Source organism: Neomonachus schauinslandi, chromosome 4 (assembly GCF_002201575.2).
Source record: "Neomonachus schauinslandi chromosome 4, ASM220157v2, whole genome shotgun sequence".
Lineage (NCBI taxonomy): Eukaryota > Metazoa > Chordata > Mammalia > Carnivora > Phocidae > Neomonachus > Neomonachus schauinslandi.
The window spans coordinates 187,294,035-187,308,741 of NC_058406.1; the positions used below are offsets into that span (position 1 = coordinate 187,294,035).

The 14,707-nt window shown below is 60.9% G+C and overlaps 2 protein-coding genes across 10 annotated transcripts in view; both read right to left on the reverse strand.

The window, feature by feature from the left end:
• The window catches only part of SCRIB (scribble planar cell polarity protein), a 23,393-nt gene extending 23,112 nt beyond the window's left edge, over positions 1 to 281 (reverse strand). Inside the window, exon 1 of the mRNA XM_044914362.1 lies at positions 165 to 281. Coding sequence (XP_044770297.1) covers positions 165 to 281 — 117 coding nt within the window. The remainder of the gene's footprint in view (positions 1 to 164) is intronic.
• Positions 282 to 720: 439 nt separating this feature from the next.
• PUF60 (poly(U) binding splicing factor 60) lies at positions 721 to 13,425 on the reverse strand. Of its 9 annotated transcripts, none has more exons than XM_021688836.2 (12): positions 13,173 to 13,251; positions 8,648 to 8,731; positions 6,280 to 6,375; positions 6,076 to 6,165; positions 5,074 to 5,124; positions 2,724 to 2,885; positions 2,549 to 2,641; positions 2,185 to 2,398; positions 1,915 to 2,105; positions 1,639 to 1,774; positions 1,233 to 1,468; positions 721 to 1,146 (listed from the first exon to the last, which is right to left on the reverse strand). In XM_021688836.2, the coding sequence occupies exons 1-12, from the start codon at positions 13,194 to 13,196 to the stop codon at positions 847 to 849; spliced, it is 1,677 nt and encodes a 558-aa protein (XP_021544511.1). In that variant the 5' UTR covers positions 13,197 to 13,251; the 3' UTR covers positions 721 to 846. The 9 variants fall into 9 exon arrangements, with proteins under 9 accessions (XP_021544511.1, XP_021544504.1, XP_021544508.1 ...); XM_021688829.2 differs by having other exon boundaries at positions 729 to 1,146; positions 8,648 to 8,728; positions 13,173 to 13,220; XM_021688833.2 differs by lacking the exon at positions 13,173 to 13,251 and adding an exon at positions 12,819 to 12,864 and having other exon boundaries at positions 729 to 1,146.
• Between the last annotated feature and the right edge of the window lie 1,282 nt (positions 13,426 to 14,707).

A 14,707-nucleotide genomic window follows, 5' to 3' on the forward strand; every position in this document is an offset into this window, starting at 1 on the left:
GGCCGCGCTCGGAACGCTCGGCCCGCGGCGGCCGGAGGCGGGAGTGAGAGTGTGTGTGTGTGTGTGAGGGGGGAGCGGTGGGGGCCGGGGGCAGGGGTGGGCGCGCGGCCCGGCCGGCGCTCAGGCTCTGGGGAGGCGGCGGCCCCGCATCCCGGCCAGCCCGCTCGTCCGCCGCTGTGCCGCAGCCGGAACAGCCGCCGCTGCCCGCCGGACTGCCCCGCCGACAACCGCCGGCCGCCGCGCAGCCCGCCGGGAAGCCGAGGCCCGCCCTCGCCGCCCATCGCGGCCGGGAACTGCAACCCCCACAAGGCCCCGCGGTGCCGGCGCCTCCGAGAACCCGTAGCGGCCCCGCGCACAGCCTGCCGGGAAGCTCCGCTCCGTCCGCGGGCGCAAAGCACGGTGGGAGATGAAGTCTGCGTAAGAACCGGGCTCTCGCGGGCTGTCCAGAGGCTTCCTGGGGCCCCTCCGCCTCGGCCCCCTCCCTAGGGTCGGCCCCGCGACCCCCACCGCGGCCGGCCAGCCGCCCCCCCACCCGCTTCATCTACAGGCTTCTCCCAGCACTCGGCGGGAACAGGTGATACTGGGGAGGGATGGGGCGGGGTGGGTTGCCCCCCGCCCTCCCCCGGCGGCAGGGGAGCCCCTGCGCACTCTGCGGCCGGCCCTCCCCCCTTGCTCCGGCCCCCGGGAGCCCAGAAGCACAGGACCACTGCCACACAGGGATGTCGAGGGCCAACGGCATCTGCACCTTTATCCCCCCGCGGGCGGCTGGGCCTGAGACCCCAACACATCACTAGAAAACCCAGAGGAAACAAGGAGCAAGTGCAAGTCCAGGCAACCGGGCCAAGGTCACGCAGAAAGGTCACTGTTATCAAAACGCTCCTGGTCATACACTTCAGCCACCACCTTGCGGCCAGCAAACCAGCGCCCATTGAGGGCCTGGATAGCCTTGTGAGTCTCGGAGGCTATGGAAAACTCCACAAAAATCTTGACGATAATCTCCGCATCCTCCTCCTCGCCCTGCTTCTCCTGGTAGATGATGACGCGGTTGACAGCACCAAACTTGCCACACTCCTCGGTCACCTCCCCCTCCAGGTCGTCGTCGATGTCCTTGGGGTCCACCATGTTGCGCAGAACCATCACTGTGGACTGTGTGGGGGAGGGGACAGCTGAGTTATGGCTGGCTGGGCCACTCCCCTCACCCCCTGCTGCCCCCACTGGCCCCGGCTGCGCACCTCCTGCTTGCGGAGCAGCTTCTGCATCACCATGTGGCGGGCGCTGCTGCCCGAGATGCTCATGTGCTCCTGCTCACTCAGCATCTCTGGCCGCTCTGACTCGGGAAACAGCTCCTCCTCTTCCTTCTCCTTCTTGGGCTCCAGGAGACCCAGCGTTGGAGGGCTGGCCAGGATGGGGTTTACCACTCCCACAGAGGGGATGGTGACCGGAATGGGAGGCCGGGCTGGGGTCACACCTGCAGCAAACCCACCAGGTCCAGCAGTCACACTCCCATCTCTGCCCTTCCCAGGAAGGTGCCCCAGCACCACTCAGCCTTGACTGAGCAATGTCTTACCTGGGGCGCAGAGGGCTATGCCCAGAGGACTGGCAGGGGAAGGAGGGAAGGCCTGACCCACCCAGGCTCACCTGTGATGACTCCTGGGGCCTGGGCAGCCATGACAGCCTGGGGCAAAGCCCCCAGAGGCTGGGCCAGAGTCAGTGCAGGGGACACCAGTCCAGGCGTGGCCAGGGTACCCAGCACCGCTGCTCCAGCCACTGCTTCCTGCAACCCAGAAGGCCACCACACTCAGTCCCCAGTCTGGCTGCCTCCGCTCAAGACCACACAAAGAGCCAACCCCCAGAGGATGAGGGAGGGAGGAGCTGTCCCCACCAAGTGAACTATGCGACCGGACCCGCCCTCACCTGAGCTGTGATCTTGGCTGTGGCTGCAGCTGCAGCCACAGCAGCAGCAGGTGGGAGGCCCCCAGGTGTGGCAGGTGTAAGCAGGGGCATCGGGGGGGTGACAGCCTTGCCCACTCGCAAGTACTGGCCACCCAGATCAAAGAGGTTCATGGAAGACACGGCATCCTGGGACGACTGGGCCTTCTCATACTCTGCAGGGCAGGAACAGCAGTGAGGGTCAGCCACCGTGCCAGGTGGGCCCCGCCCTCACCACAGTCTCTCCAAACTCACCAATGAAACCATAACCTTTGTGCTTGCCAGTTGTAGGGTCCCGGGCGAGCGTGCAAGATTTGATCTTGCCAAAGGCCTCAAATACACTCTTGATGTCATCATCTGAAAGGTCCTGGTGCACAGAAGCCACATAGATGCGGTTGAAAGCTCGTGCCTCCTCAGCCAGCTGGTCTATGATAGGTTGGGCCTGCCCTATGTTGCTGGGTCTGCCCACCTGGGAGAGAGGCAGGGCACAAAGCCCCCAGTCAGCACAGGCCTGGCCACGTCAGCCTTCAGGCTTCTGGACAGGCTGCTCTGCATCACCGGCTGACTGAACAGAGCACACTGATGTGCCAGCCCTGAGGCCCACCTCCTCGGCCCTCACCTTAATGTTCCTGCCTCCTAGCATCACCGAGTTCATCTGCTCCAAGGCGAGCTGTGCGGCTTCTGGGACCTCATACTCCACAAAGGCAAAGCCCTGGGTGCAGGAACGTGCCGTGAGGCCAACAGAGCCCGAGGTGGGGAGGGTGGGGGGTGGGGAGGGGCAGACTAAAGCCCACCTTGTGCTTCATGGTGACAGAGTCCCAGGACATGTCAATGCTCTTGATGGGTCCAAAAGGAGCAAAAGCCTGGCGAATGGTGTCCTCCCCAAGCTCATAGTAGATGGAACCCACGTAGACCCGGCACATGATGGCCAGTGCCCGCTGCCGCTGAGCTGCCATCTGGAGCAGGACACAAGGGGAGAGAGAGCCACTGGCTTGTGAGGGGGTGGCAAAAGGCTGAGCAGCCCACTCCCCTCCTGGCCCACCTACCCAGCTCCGCTGTGGGGAGGGCTCCCCATGCGGCAGCACGGTGCAGGCTCCGCTCCTGTAGTCAGGGTAGCAGGGGTCAACAGGACCCTACCCCCAGGAAGGAAGGCCTAAAGGCAGGACATGGACGCACCCCGGCCCATCCAGGTCCTGGGCAGACTGGCAGCAAAGCTGACAGGCGGTCGGGAGGCAGGGCTGCACGCCCTCCCACCCTGCCCACCTTCCAGTCTGGGGGCCAGGTACCCCAAGCTGGGCTGGAAGATCCTCCTAGGGTCCTGGTCAAGTGCTCCAACGGAAGAGGGAAGGGGAAGCCATCCAAGCTGGAGGGACCCACTAGTGTGGAGGCAAGAGAGGGGGCAGAAGACAGGGCAGCTACTGCCCAGAAGAGAGCCCAGGGGAGGAGGTCAGGAGCCCAGATGGGGGCTCCCTGGAGAGAGAACAAAGAGCAGCTGCTCATGCAGGGCCAACTCAGGTAGGGGCTTAGCATTTTGCAAGCCCCCCAGTGTGTTGAACACCTGACAAAAAAGGGCTGGCTGGAGCTCACATCTGTAGCCACAAGACCCAGCCCCCAGGAACATCAGAAGGTGGCAGAGCTGCCAAAAAGAGAAGCCCCAGGGGTCCTTGGAGCAGGGAAATAACAAGCCCAGCAGGCCCAGAGCTCTGCTTGGGCAAACACTGCCCCTGCACTGGGACCAGCTTGGGCCAAGGGACCTCTCCACGCCCTCAGGGATGGGCTTCCCACCCCTGCCACCTCTACACGATGTGCTAGGCAGGGGGGTTCCCACAGCCACACGCAGTGGGCCACCAGGAGGAGATGAGCCCTGGGGAAGACACCATAGGCCCAGGACAGGCAAAGACAGGGCCCTGGCTCTAGCTTCTCCATGAACCGGGGCTCCCCTCACCCTCAAAGGGCCCCCATAACCGGAGACCAGTTTCCCTCTTTAGACACCAGCTGGCCTAGTGTATAGACCAGGCCTTCCCCTCCCTCAGAGAGGAACCTAAAAATAAGGTCCACATATCCCCCAAACTAGGAATCCTCCCCCCCAAATGGGACTGCCCTCCTCAAACTGGGCTCCCGACAAGTAGGCCTCAGGCCCCTGCTGAGCAAGGACCACCAAAGGTGGAACTATGTCGCCCCTTGCACCAGGCACCCCAACATGAAACCATCTACCCCTCGGGTCAAAATTCCCCAAGATAAGAGTACGTCTCCTCTTCAGTGTGGGCTTCCCAACAGGTGGGCCAAGAGCCCTCTCCCTTACATCTCCCCACAGACAGCTGCTTTCCAGAGAGAACACTGGGTCTGTCTGGCCCTCAAAAACGGGGCCACATCTCCCGTTAGAGCAGCACACTCAGGGATGACCCCCAGGAAAGAGCCACGTTTCCCCCTCAGACTTCCTGGAGCGGGGCCTGGCCTCCTCCTCAGCTTGCCTCTGGGGGATGGAGGAGCATCTCCTTCCCAGACTCCTCCGCCCACGGCAGCCAAGGTCTCAGCTACCGCCTCTGCCTCCTCCCTGGCCCACTCTGGGCTCAGCCCAGCCCCTGCCTGCTCCCTGGCTGCATGGCCCCTACACCTTGCTGACAGCCAGGCCCAGAGGACCAAGTCCTTGCCCTTCCCTCTGCTGCTTGCTTGGGACCCCCCAGCCCCCCACCCCATCCATCCATCCTCCCTCCAGGGTCTGATGGGGCCGTGAGTTAGGACTCTTCTCTCCTCAGGGGCCTGACCCCGACCCAGGAGCCCGGGCAGCCTGGAGACTGGCAGAGCTGGAGGCCCAGGCGCTGTGCCTTGTGCGTGAGGGCGACATGGGTGCAGGTGGGCCTGGCGTGGGCAGCTACCCTCCTGGCCTGCTGCCCTCTGCAGTTACCTGGCCGGTTAGTTTTAAGGCGGGACCTCAGAGCAGATGGAGGCCTCCCCAGGGGCGGTCCCGGGTGGGTGCCCGCCCACACCACTGGCCCCGCCACGCCTGGCGCTCTGCTGCGCTCGTCCCGAGCTGGCGGGCAGGGCCGGCTAGGGGAGCAAGGTCCCCAGCACGCGGGCTGCACTGCCCCCCTCTAGCCCTGACTAAGGACATGAGCCCCGGAAGAAGTGAGCATTTCTATTGACCGATTGCAAAGGTGAGAGAGGATCTCCAAAGCCCATTGTCACTGCTGCCATCTGAAAGACAGTAAAGACAGAGTTCAGTCTGTTGGAGCCGAGCAGTCTCCCGCTCTTGTCACACCTCACTCAGACAGCGGCAAGGCCCGGAGTCCCCGCCCTGCCAGGGAGGTCCGCCTGCCTTCCCAAACTGCCAGCCAACTGGCCAGCCGCCGGCACCTGCCCAGGGGGGCCTCAGAGCCCCAGGTGCCCCGCCCCACAGCCTGGCCGGCGGGGCAGAAGGAAGGGAGGGGGAGGAGGGAAGGAAGGGGAGGAGGAAAGGAAGGGGAGGAGGAGAAGGAGCAGAAGGAGGAGGAGGAGGAGGAGGAGGGTGCAGATGGAGCACAGTGAAGAGCCAGGGCATCTCCTGAGGGCTGGGCAGGGGGCAGGGGGCTCGAGGCCCAGGCACCTGTCAGCCTCACCCTGGCCTCTTCCCCACAGCCATTGCTGCTTCTGGCCACAGGGCTAGAGCAGGGTGCTGCTGGAGGCGCCCCCAGCCTGTCCTCTCTGTCCTGGACCCCAGTTCAGGTGGTGTGGACTCACTGCAGGGGTCGGGGTCTGACGGCTCTTATCCGAGGCCGTGGGGATAGGGAGGAACGCCCCTACATGCTGCACCACCACATGGGTGCAGAGGCGACCTGAGGCGACAATTTCAAGTCCAAGAGGAGGAGCCAACTCAGGGTGCGGGCACAGCTACAGCGAAAGGGCGGGGAGGGGGCCATGGGCACTCAGCAGCTGGGTAAGGCTGGGCCACTCCTGCCTCACGGAGGAACCTGGGCGTCCCAAGAATGAGTCCTTGAGAAACAGAACCACAACACCTTGTGGGGATGGCCAAAGGCACAGGAGGAGGAAGAGAAGGAAGAGGAGGTGGAGGTGGCGGGGAGGGGCAGCGGAGGCTCCCCGGCCCAGGCGGGTGGGGCGGCCTCCAGCAGAGCCAGCGCCAGGCCAGAGGGTGGGGCCCTGGCGGCTCACCTGCAGGTTGGTGAGCTGCTGCTGCTGGTGCGCGATGGTCTGCTTCACCAGCACGCTCTTGATGCTCTGCTCCATGGCGTACTTCTTGGCCTGCGGGAGAAGGCGGTGAGGAGCACTGGGGGGCCCGGTCTGTGGGGAGATGCGCCTTCCTCCGCCGACTGCCCCCCCTCCATGCCCACAATTCCCCAGGAGGTACACTCTCACCTTCTGGAGGGCCTCTTGCTGCTCGGGCGTCAGAGGAGGCAGTCCCAGCTTCGCGGCTGTGCTCTGCCCGTTCTCCATCTTGATGGAGTCTGTCCCCTGGTGGTGGTGAGCAGGGAAGTCATTAAGAACAAGCTCAAGACCTCCCTCATATGGCCCCAGGAACCCTACCCCACCCGTCTCCCCCTACAACTGCACAAGGCCTCCAGCCCAGCCCATTCCTAGGGACAGGCAGGTCTGCCCTTCTGCCATCCCTGTGGCTGTCCCTAGGCCTGTCTCTCTCAAGACCCATGCCACTGAGGAAGGCAGGTACCTTGGGGGCCTTGGGACAACCCAGAGCAGCTGCAGGGCCCAGGCCACAATGGCCTCCTCAGGAGCTATGAAGACAGGCAGCAAGTAGTAGAAGGGGCCCAGCTCTTATAGCAAACCTGACCCCAGAACCTGTCCCCTGCCATGCAAGAGAGCTGGCCCTGGCCATCCTTTATAAGGAAAAGGGGCCATGGTTCGTTCTCTGGATGTGCAGGGACTCCTCATTCCCGGACTACCTGGCGTCCACCCCTGCCCCCACATCTTCCCGCAGCCCCAGCCAGGGTCACAGACTCAGCGTCCCTGCTTGGGAGGAGTTCCAGGGATCAGTAAGGGAAAGGACCTCCCTCCCAGCACACCTCCATGCAGCGCCCCATCCCCCATCTCTGCACACTGTTGAGAACCTGGAGCTGCTCTCCCAGGCCACAAGAGTCCAGAGGAGGGCTCCACCCAACCTCCACCCAACTCCTCCCTGGGCTGTGCTTAGCCCCCTGGGAAGAGAAGCCAGGAGCAGACAAGCCACAGAGGAAAAGTGGACCTGCCAGCACCCTACCCAGCCGAGCATGGGGACCAGAAGATATTCTGGGGGATGGGGATAAAGCAGGCACAGCCCGCTGCAGACAAATCCAATGTAACTAGGATTAAGTTTACATTCCTTCTGTCAAAATTCATTTGTAAGCTGTTTGCAGGGTAAAGAATACAGCCATGCGAGCAAAAAGAAAAACACAGCCACAGGACCAAAGAGTGTGTGTCTCAGGGATCAGATCACACCTGCCTGCCCACGAGTTCAGAGGGCCTGGGGCTACCCAGCAACTGCAAGGACAGACCACCGCCAGCCCCCTCCAGAGGGGATGTTCTGCAACTCCCAGCACACAGCCTTAGGAGGGACGGCGGAGGAGGCAGATCCCCAAGGCAGATGTGATGAGCAAGGACAGAGGCACGAAGAAGGCAGGAAGGGGCCAGCTGACCCAAACCCCAAGAACCACCATCCTGACGAGCCCAAGTCCTGGGTTTCCTGCACAGGGTCAAAGGGCAGAAGGTGCCTGGAGGCCCCGACTCTGGTGACCCAGTCTGGCCCCTGAAGCTTGTCCTCTCCGCCCTCCCAGCTGGCCCCAAGCCCGGTTCTCTTTAGTGGGACAGAGGCCCTGAGAACCAGGGGCTGTGACTCTAGAGCAGGCTGTCACCATGGTAATCAATGCCAAACCCCTTCCAGCCCCTTAGAAACTTTTCAATCTCTTCTTTGTCTTGGTAAACAAAAGGCCCTTCTCCCATCAACCAGAGCAGGGGAGGGCTGGCTAGAGGGACGCCCTGGCCCCTCTGCCCATCTGCTTCAGCCCCCACAACTTCCCAGGATCCAGGATGCATACCATGGCCAGCCCTCCCCTGAGTGTGCTGGGGGGGCCACAGGAGGGCCCAGCTCCAACAGGCCCCCAGGCCACCTTGTTGAGCCCCCACTGGAACCGAATGGAGGCAGACGCTGCCATGGAAAAGCACAAAGAACCTTATTACCCAGCAACAAGGCCTGGCTCCACCTCCTATAGGACAAGCTCCTAAGGGTGAAACAACCAGAGCAGGACAAGGTCTGCCCATGCCCCCTCTGAAGCCTGGCCCGGGTCCCACACGGACCCCGTGCTCTGACTTGCACGTTCTTCTGCTTTGTTGTTTTATTTAAATTCGAGATTTCAAATGAAAATCTGTGTTTCTGGCTCTTAATACCCATCACATTCTGAAACAGCATGGCTGCCACCTTGTAGGATACGGACGACTAACAACTTACATGGCTCAGGTTCAGCCCCACCTGACCATCGTCACTATCTGCCCAAAGTCTGAAGACACACGAGGCTGCGAGCCACCACAGAAGCAGGTGGGCGCTACAGGGAGAGGCGGGAGCCGGGCGGAGGCTGGGCGGTAAGGGGGCGAGACGGGCACTCCACCCAGAAGGCAGAGAAGAGTCCATAGGGCTCCTCCCACCCCACCCCCATCTCTCTGGGCCCAGGGACACGCAGGCGGGCGGGCAGGCAGGCAGGCAGGCAGGCCCGAGGGAAAGGATGCTTAAGGTCAGTACCTGTGGAGGTTTCCATTTGTCTCCCGCTGCCACCACTGCCGCCGCCGCCGGCTCGGACCCCCCTCCTTGCTGGCCATTGACCTGCTGCAGGCAGGAAGGAGATGTTGTAACGGACAGTCATAAGATCCACCCGCCCCGGCCCTCTCTCCCCTTCCCTAGCTAAGGGCTAAGTGCCCATGGACGAGAAAGAGAGGCCAGCAGGGCATCGGAAGAGCCCAGCTCTGGCTTGGCCCCTGAACATCCCCCAGTATCCACCCGCCCCACCCATTCTTCCAGGACACCTGCAGCTGACCAGGGCTCTGGCACAAGGGGCTGCCCTGGCAGAATCTAAGGTAGCCCGGAGTTGGCAAGGAGTCATCAGGAAAGGACAGGACAGAGGGTAAGAGAGCTCCTGCCCCATGCCAAGGAAAGGCATCCTCCCCTGGGCCTAAACCTGCCCCCTGGCCACAGAGCTGAGGTCCTAAAAGATCAGTTCCTTTCCTGCCAGCAGGCTGGGCCAGGCCAGACAGGATGACAAGGGGCACAGCTGGCCATCTCCCCTCATCCCCTCCTGAGGCAGACAGGGAAACCTCTCTAGCAACCCCCCCCCCCGCCCACACACACACGGCTCAGCATCAGTCCCAATGCCTTCCATAGGCTCTGGTCAAGCCCACACCCCAAGCCCCTCCTGAAGACACCTCTGAGGAGGGCTGCCCTCTGAATGACAGGGCCAGGCAGGTGGTCTGTACGCACAAGTCTCCCTCCCCCAGCAGTCAAACTGTCCAGGGCTGGCAGCTGAGAGCCTGGCCATACCCCACACCCAGAGGGGCCGTGGAGCCACTGCTATGCAGAGCCTAATGGAAGGAACAGCTCCCAGCTCAGCTTAGCAGGATGGCAGGAGCAAAGACAGGCCAAGGGCAGGAGGTGGGCAATGTCGTGGGGGACTTGGTAAAAGGGCCCTGAGACCTACTCCACCTTCTCAGGGGCTACACAGCAGGAACTGAGAGCAGAATACACTTTCCCCACTCCCATCTTGCAAGACCTACCAATGTATAGGAACACAGGGGACAGCCATACCCACCCTTGTAGCCCTGTGCACAAAGCCAGAGGCTAGACTGACTTGGTCAGAGCGTGTCTCAGGCTCTCTAGCCCCAAAGGAGATAGCAACACAAGCCTGTCTGTGCTAGAGACGTGGCCAGTGGGCACAGAACCTGTGGCTAACACCCAGAGACTTGGCTGAAGTTGCTCTGAACTCAGCACCACTGCTTCTTAGGGAAGAGAGAACCAAAGGACATGGGTCCCCCCCGAGTGGGTGTATGGCAGCTGGGGACAGGGTCAGTGTCTGGCTTGCCTTAAGTCCCCTGGCACCCCGGGAGCACATCCGGAGCAGAGGCTGCCCTCTCAAGGCTCACAGCAAGAGATCACTTCAGGTCTGGGGAAGCAATCCAGTCCCTTGACCCATGAACAGAGCCAACTTGAGGGCACATTTGTAAACAACTTCCTGCTCTCCCAAATTAACGTAACAGCCAACACAGGAAACAGAACATTGCTGAGAGCAGAACACAACTCAAAAGAGACTTCTCCGGAAAAATCAGTCCAGGAGAGAATGCTACACAGGACATCCCCATCGCCTCCAAAGAAACCAAGCGCCTCGTCCCACAGAGCCTCAGCTTCTGTTCTAAGCAGATACTAAAAAAACTTGGAGAAAACTGCTATTTCTTATCACAGTTGGTCATATGCTGTCACCCTGTGGCAATGAAAATAGGAGGCTTTGTGGTCACAAAGCTCCCCAGCACCAGGCAGCAGTGCCTCAAGGGGTGAGCAGTCCCCTCTGGGAGGCAACACAGCCCATGAGTCTGGGACCCAAACTCCAGCACTGCCCAACAGCCCAGGACAAAGAGGATCATTTCCATTAGAAAACCAGAAAAGTTAAGTAATTACTTAACATTTCCAGGTTTCTGGCTCTTCAGGCCTGTGTCCTGGGGCTGGCATGAAGATTCAGTGAGTCACTCCAGGTAAAGTACTTCAGATTATCCATGCACAAGACCAGCATGCCGCAAATCTTAGTGATTATTAGCATCGGTGTTAACACCCAGAGTCCAATCCCCAAAGCAGAACCGTTGCAGTATGCTTTCCATCTGTTCCAGTCCTCTTCACGTGGTGCCCTGCTCTCTACCAGATGGCTAGGCTCTGTGCTGGGCACTTCGGATGCAGCAAAAACAAGACGAGACACATGCCAACTGGCACCTACATAAGACGACTTCTGTGGTTCATGAGCACTAAGAAGAAAATCAAGCACAAGATGCAAAGAAAGGGACTGAGGCACACTGGGCCTAGGCAGCCAGGGAGGCCTAGGAGGTAGCATGCACGCCAGGGTCTTCAGGAGGAAGAGAGAGGGTCTAGTGCCCCTGCTAGATGGAACCCAAGGGTAACGGCCCCAAGCAGGAGTGAGTCCAGCTGCCAAAGGTAGGGAAGAATGGTCTGGTAAGTCAGACACACACTATGCCACCAGAAGACTATGTCCCTGATAAGAAGGGGCTGAGGCCTGTTTCCGCAGCCACCAGGTGGAAGGCTCTTCTGCATCCGTCTGTGTCCTTCCTTACCAGATCACTATCAGCCAAGTTCAGTGCCACTCTATCCTCCCAGAAGAGCTGAAGCCACACCTTAGGACAGCAACCAGCATTGTTCAGCATGCATGGACCACAAGACAGAACAAGCTCTCACTACGCCCAACTAAGACGACAAGAAAACAGGCTGCCTAGAAATCTGTCCACTGAACAGGTTAGAAGAGGAACGTATCAAGCCACAGCCTGGAACTCACTCCCAGCATTTGATATAAGCCTGGATCTTTACAGTTTCCACGTGTTAACCTCTCGAGAGAATTCAACGGGCAACAAAGAGCCCTACTGAAAACCTCAGCGTACAGGGTTCAGACTTTCTGCCCACGCCCACCTCTACCGTGATGCACCTGTCTGGCACCGTGCCACAGTAGAGCTAAGCCAGCTCATCCCTCAGTCTCCAGAGGTACAGGGTGCTGCTAGCTACAGCTTCGAGCAGCCACCAAGGCCGAGGCTTGGTGTTCATACGGCCCTAGGACGCTCAGGGGAGACCAATCATCCACTCTCATTGGCTTCTCTTCCTCCTCCACATTCCATATGTTCCCAGGAGTCTGGGTCCCTGTCTCCGAGCTTCCCTCGCCGTCACTGTCCAGTCCTAACTGCTCCCTGGACAGTAACCACGTCCTCCACCCGCCTCTCTTTTCTAACTTCCCTCTCACAAAGGTCACTTGCTCCTGTGGCTTCAACAGGAAACAAGATGTGGTAGAAAAAGGTTAGCCAGATCTGAAAGTCACACAGTGGGCTCCCCTCACAAGCAGGGGCCTCTCTCCCCCTGGGAGGCAGTTCCTGCCCCAGTGACATGGGTCCAGCCTCCCTCACTGGGTGTCAGCCCCCAGCTCAGGGCCTGGCCAAGGCCTAGCTCCAGCCTAAGTATACTCCCTGACCCCCAAATGTCTCCCCTATCCGTCCAGCCTCCAGCCACCTGCAAACGTTGCCTTCTCAGACAGGCTTCACGGTGTCACTCTGGGTATGCGTTGGTGGCATGGTAAGTAAAGGGATGGTAAGTGATGCCATGAAGGGTCCAGGAGGACAGACACTCATTTAAACGGAGTAGGGAGGCAAAGGGGTCAAGGGAGACTTCACCATGGAAGCGTGGTGTGTACAAGGGTTCTCCGTCTATGCTACTCACTCGATGCCACTGAAAAGTAGGTGAGCACTGGGCAGGGGAGGGAGGGGTTCCTTCCTCTGGGTGCCCACAACCCCCCGAGCACAGGTCCCTCGGGCTCGCAGTCCATGGGCTCCGTGTCCACCAGACCCCCGAACAGGGCAGGGACTGCCTCTGGTTCCCCGGTGTGGCTCAACACACTGCGCTCGAGAAACGTGTGCTCAGACAGCACGTCCTCTCCTTCCTAAGACAGGACGGAGTCCCTGTTAGCTGGTAACCCCTTCTCCGCAGAGCACCAGCTGGCAGCAGAGTCACAGCTGGGGATGCAAGCCGCCGAGGCCGCCACCCTTCCCAGCGGCCCGAGACTCCTTCCTACAGGCCCTGCACGCCCGGCGGCCCCTGCACTCGGCCGAGCAGAGACGCCTTCGCTCCCAGGAGCCCCGCCGTCAAGTCCGGGCTGCAGGCGCACCCGTTGGCAGAACAGTACGACGGCCGCCTGGCTCCGCTCTGAGGCTGCAGCTCAGCGGCGCGATTCGAGGCCGCTCGCCTCGGGCGGGCCGGCCGCACCCCGATGGGGCCGCGCTGCGCGCGCTGCACGGCCCCGCGACGCCGACCGCCGGAAGCTGTAGCCCGCGAGCCGGAAGCTGAGGCCGCAGGCCGGCCCCCGCCTCGCGCCCGCCCCGCCCCCGCCTCTCGCGACTAAGAGCCGCGGGGGCCCGGGAGCGACCGCCGCGTCTCCGAGGGGCCTTCGGCGCCCTGGCCGGGCCGACGACCCACTCCCGCCAGCTGGGCGGCGGCCCACGGTCACGGGCGGCTCACTTACGAGAGCTATGGTCGCCGTCGCCATCTTGCGTCCGTCGCGGCCGCCGCGCGCGCCACACGCTCCTGCTCCCTCCGCGGTCTCGCGCGATCTGGGCGCCGGCGGAAGCGCCCGAAGGAGGACGCAAGTCTCGCGATAAAAGCCCCTTGCGCCTTCGACTGGGGGGCGGGGGAGAGAGAGGAATGAGCTTCCGGTGTGGGAGGGACAGTTAAGGCTCCGAAGGGGAGCGGACGGAAGGGGCGGGGGCGGGCGGTGTACGCCGCGCGCCACGCTTTTCCCGGTGCTGTGTGTGTCTTGTCCCCTCGCCGGGCTTCCCCTTAGTCGGCGGAGGACCGGCCCACCTCGGTTTGTCTCAGTTAGCCCCTCGCTCCACCCTCCTGCCCCACTCTGGCCGCTGCTCCACTTCCCTGCCTCCCCGCTCGCACGTAAGGGGCAGGGCAGGGGAAGTTCGGATCCCCTCCGGCGGTGAAGAACTCCCATCTGCCCAAAAGATCATGTTGAGAGAGTGATGAAGAGTGGCCTCATTTCGGAGTCAGATTCCAAGTTGCTTCTTCGCGTCGTGCCCTCTGAAGTCGGGGTGTGCCTACCAGTGGATGGTGGGCGCTCGTGTAATTAGCGTTCTCTTTCCTAGTGACTCATAAAACAGGAGTGCATCTTAAAAATGATGGCGTCCTAGACTCAGTGATTACAGTCGGTAGACCCGGAATTCAAGACAGGCTTGTGAACCAATTCAGTGGAAAGGGCCTGCACCCAGGGTCCCCTAAGTCCTCCCAACTATTTTTTAAAGGCTCCAGGCACCCATCATGGCGTTGAGCTGCCCTGGGCATCTGCCACATGTCACACCCAGCCCCAAGACCCTAACTCAATGAAACCACATCTGCAAGCTCAGGCAGTGAGATTGTCAGTCCAGCAACCTCAGCCTGCCCAAGGCAACAAAGTGTCTTTCCCAGTTAGGCAGGTCCCTTCTCAACCCTGGGAGGGTTTAAAATAAAATGCAGACACCTCTAGTTAAACATGGCAGAATATTTTCTTCACATCCCTCCCCTCTAAAATGATAGGAAAAGAGTTTTGTAAAGGCAAAACCCCATGAACACAGAAGTGAAATATTGTGCAAATGGAGAAAGGTGGACAATGGGATCGGCTTTAGCTGACTGGAGGTTAGTGTCCGAGGGGTTGTGTGTGAAAATGTAGCTGGAAAAAGGAGACCCCACACCTCTATCCCTACTGGCAGTGGCTGGGCTCTCAGACCAGGGTCCTATTCCAAAAGTCAGGGAGTTGATGAGATTCTTGCCCTTTTCCCACCACCACCCAGCTCCAAGTCTAGGCCCCAGCCACCCATGTGCCACCCATGAACCTCAGAGCTCCTCTCTGCAGCAGCTCCTGGCTCAAAAGAAGACTGGCAGCTGGAGGGTGCTCAGGAGAATGGCCTGGCTAGATCCCTGGCCTCAAAACTCACCAGGCAATAAGCCCCACCAGTAAGATACCACTCTTAAGAGCAACTGGGCAGCCCAGGATCACCAGACACCTAAGGAGGAGGA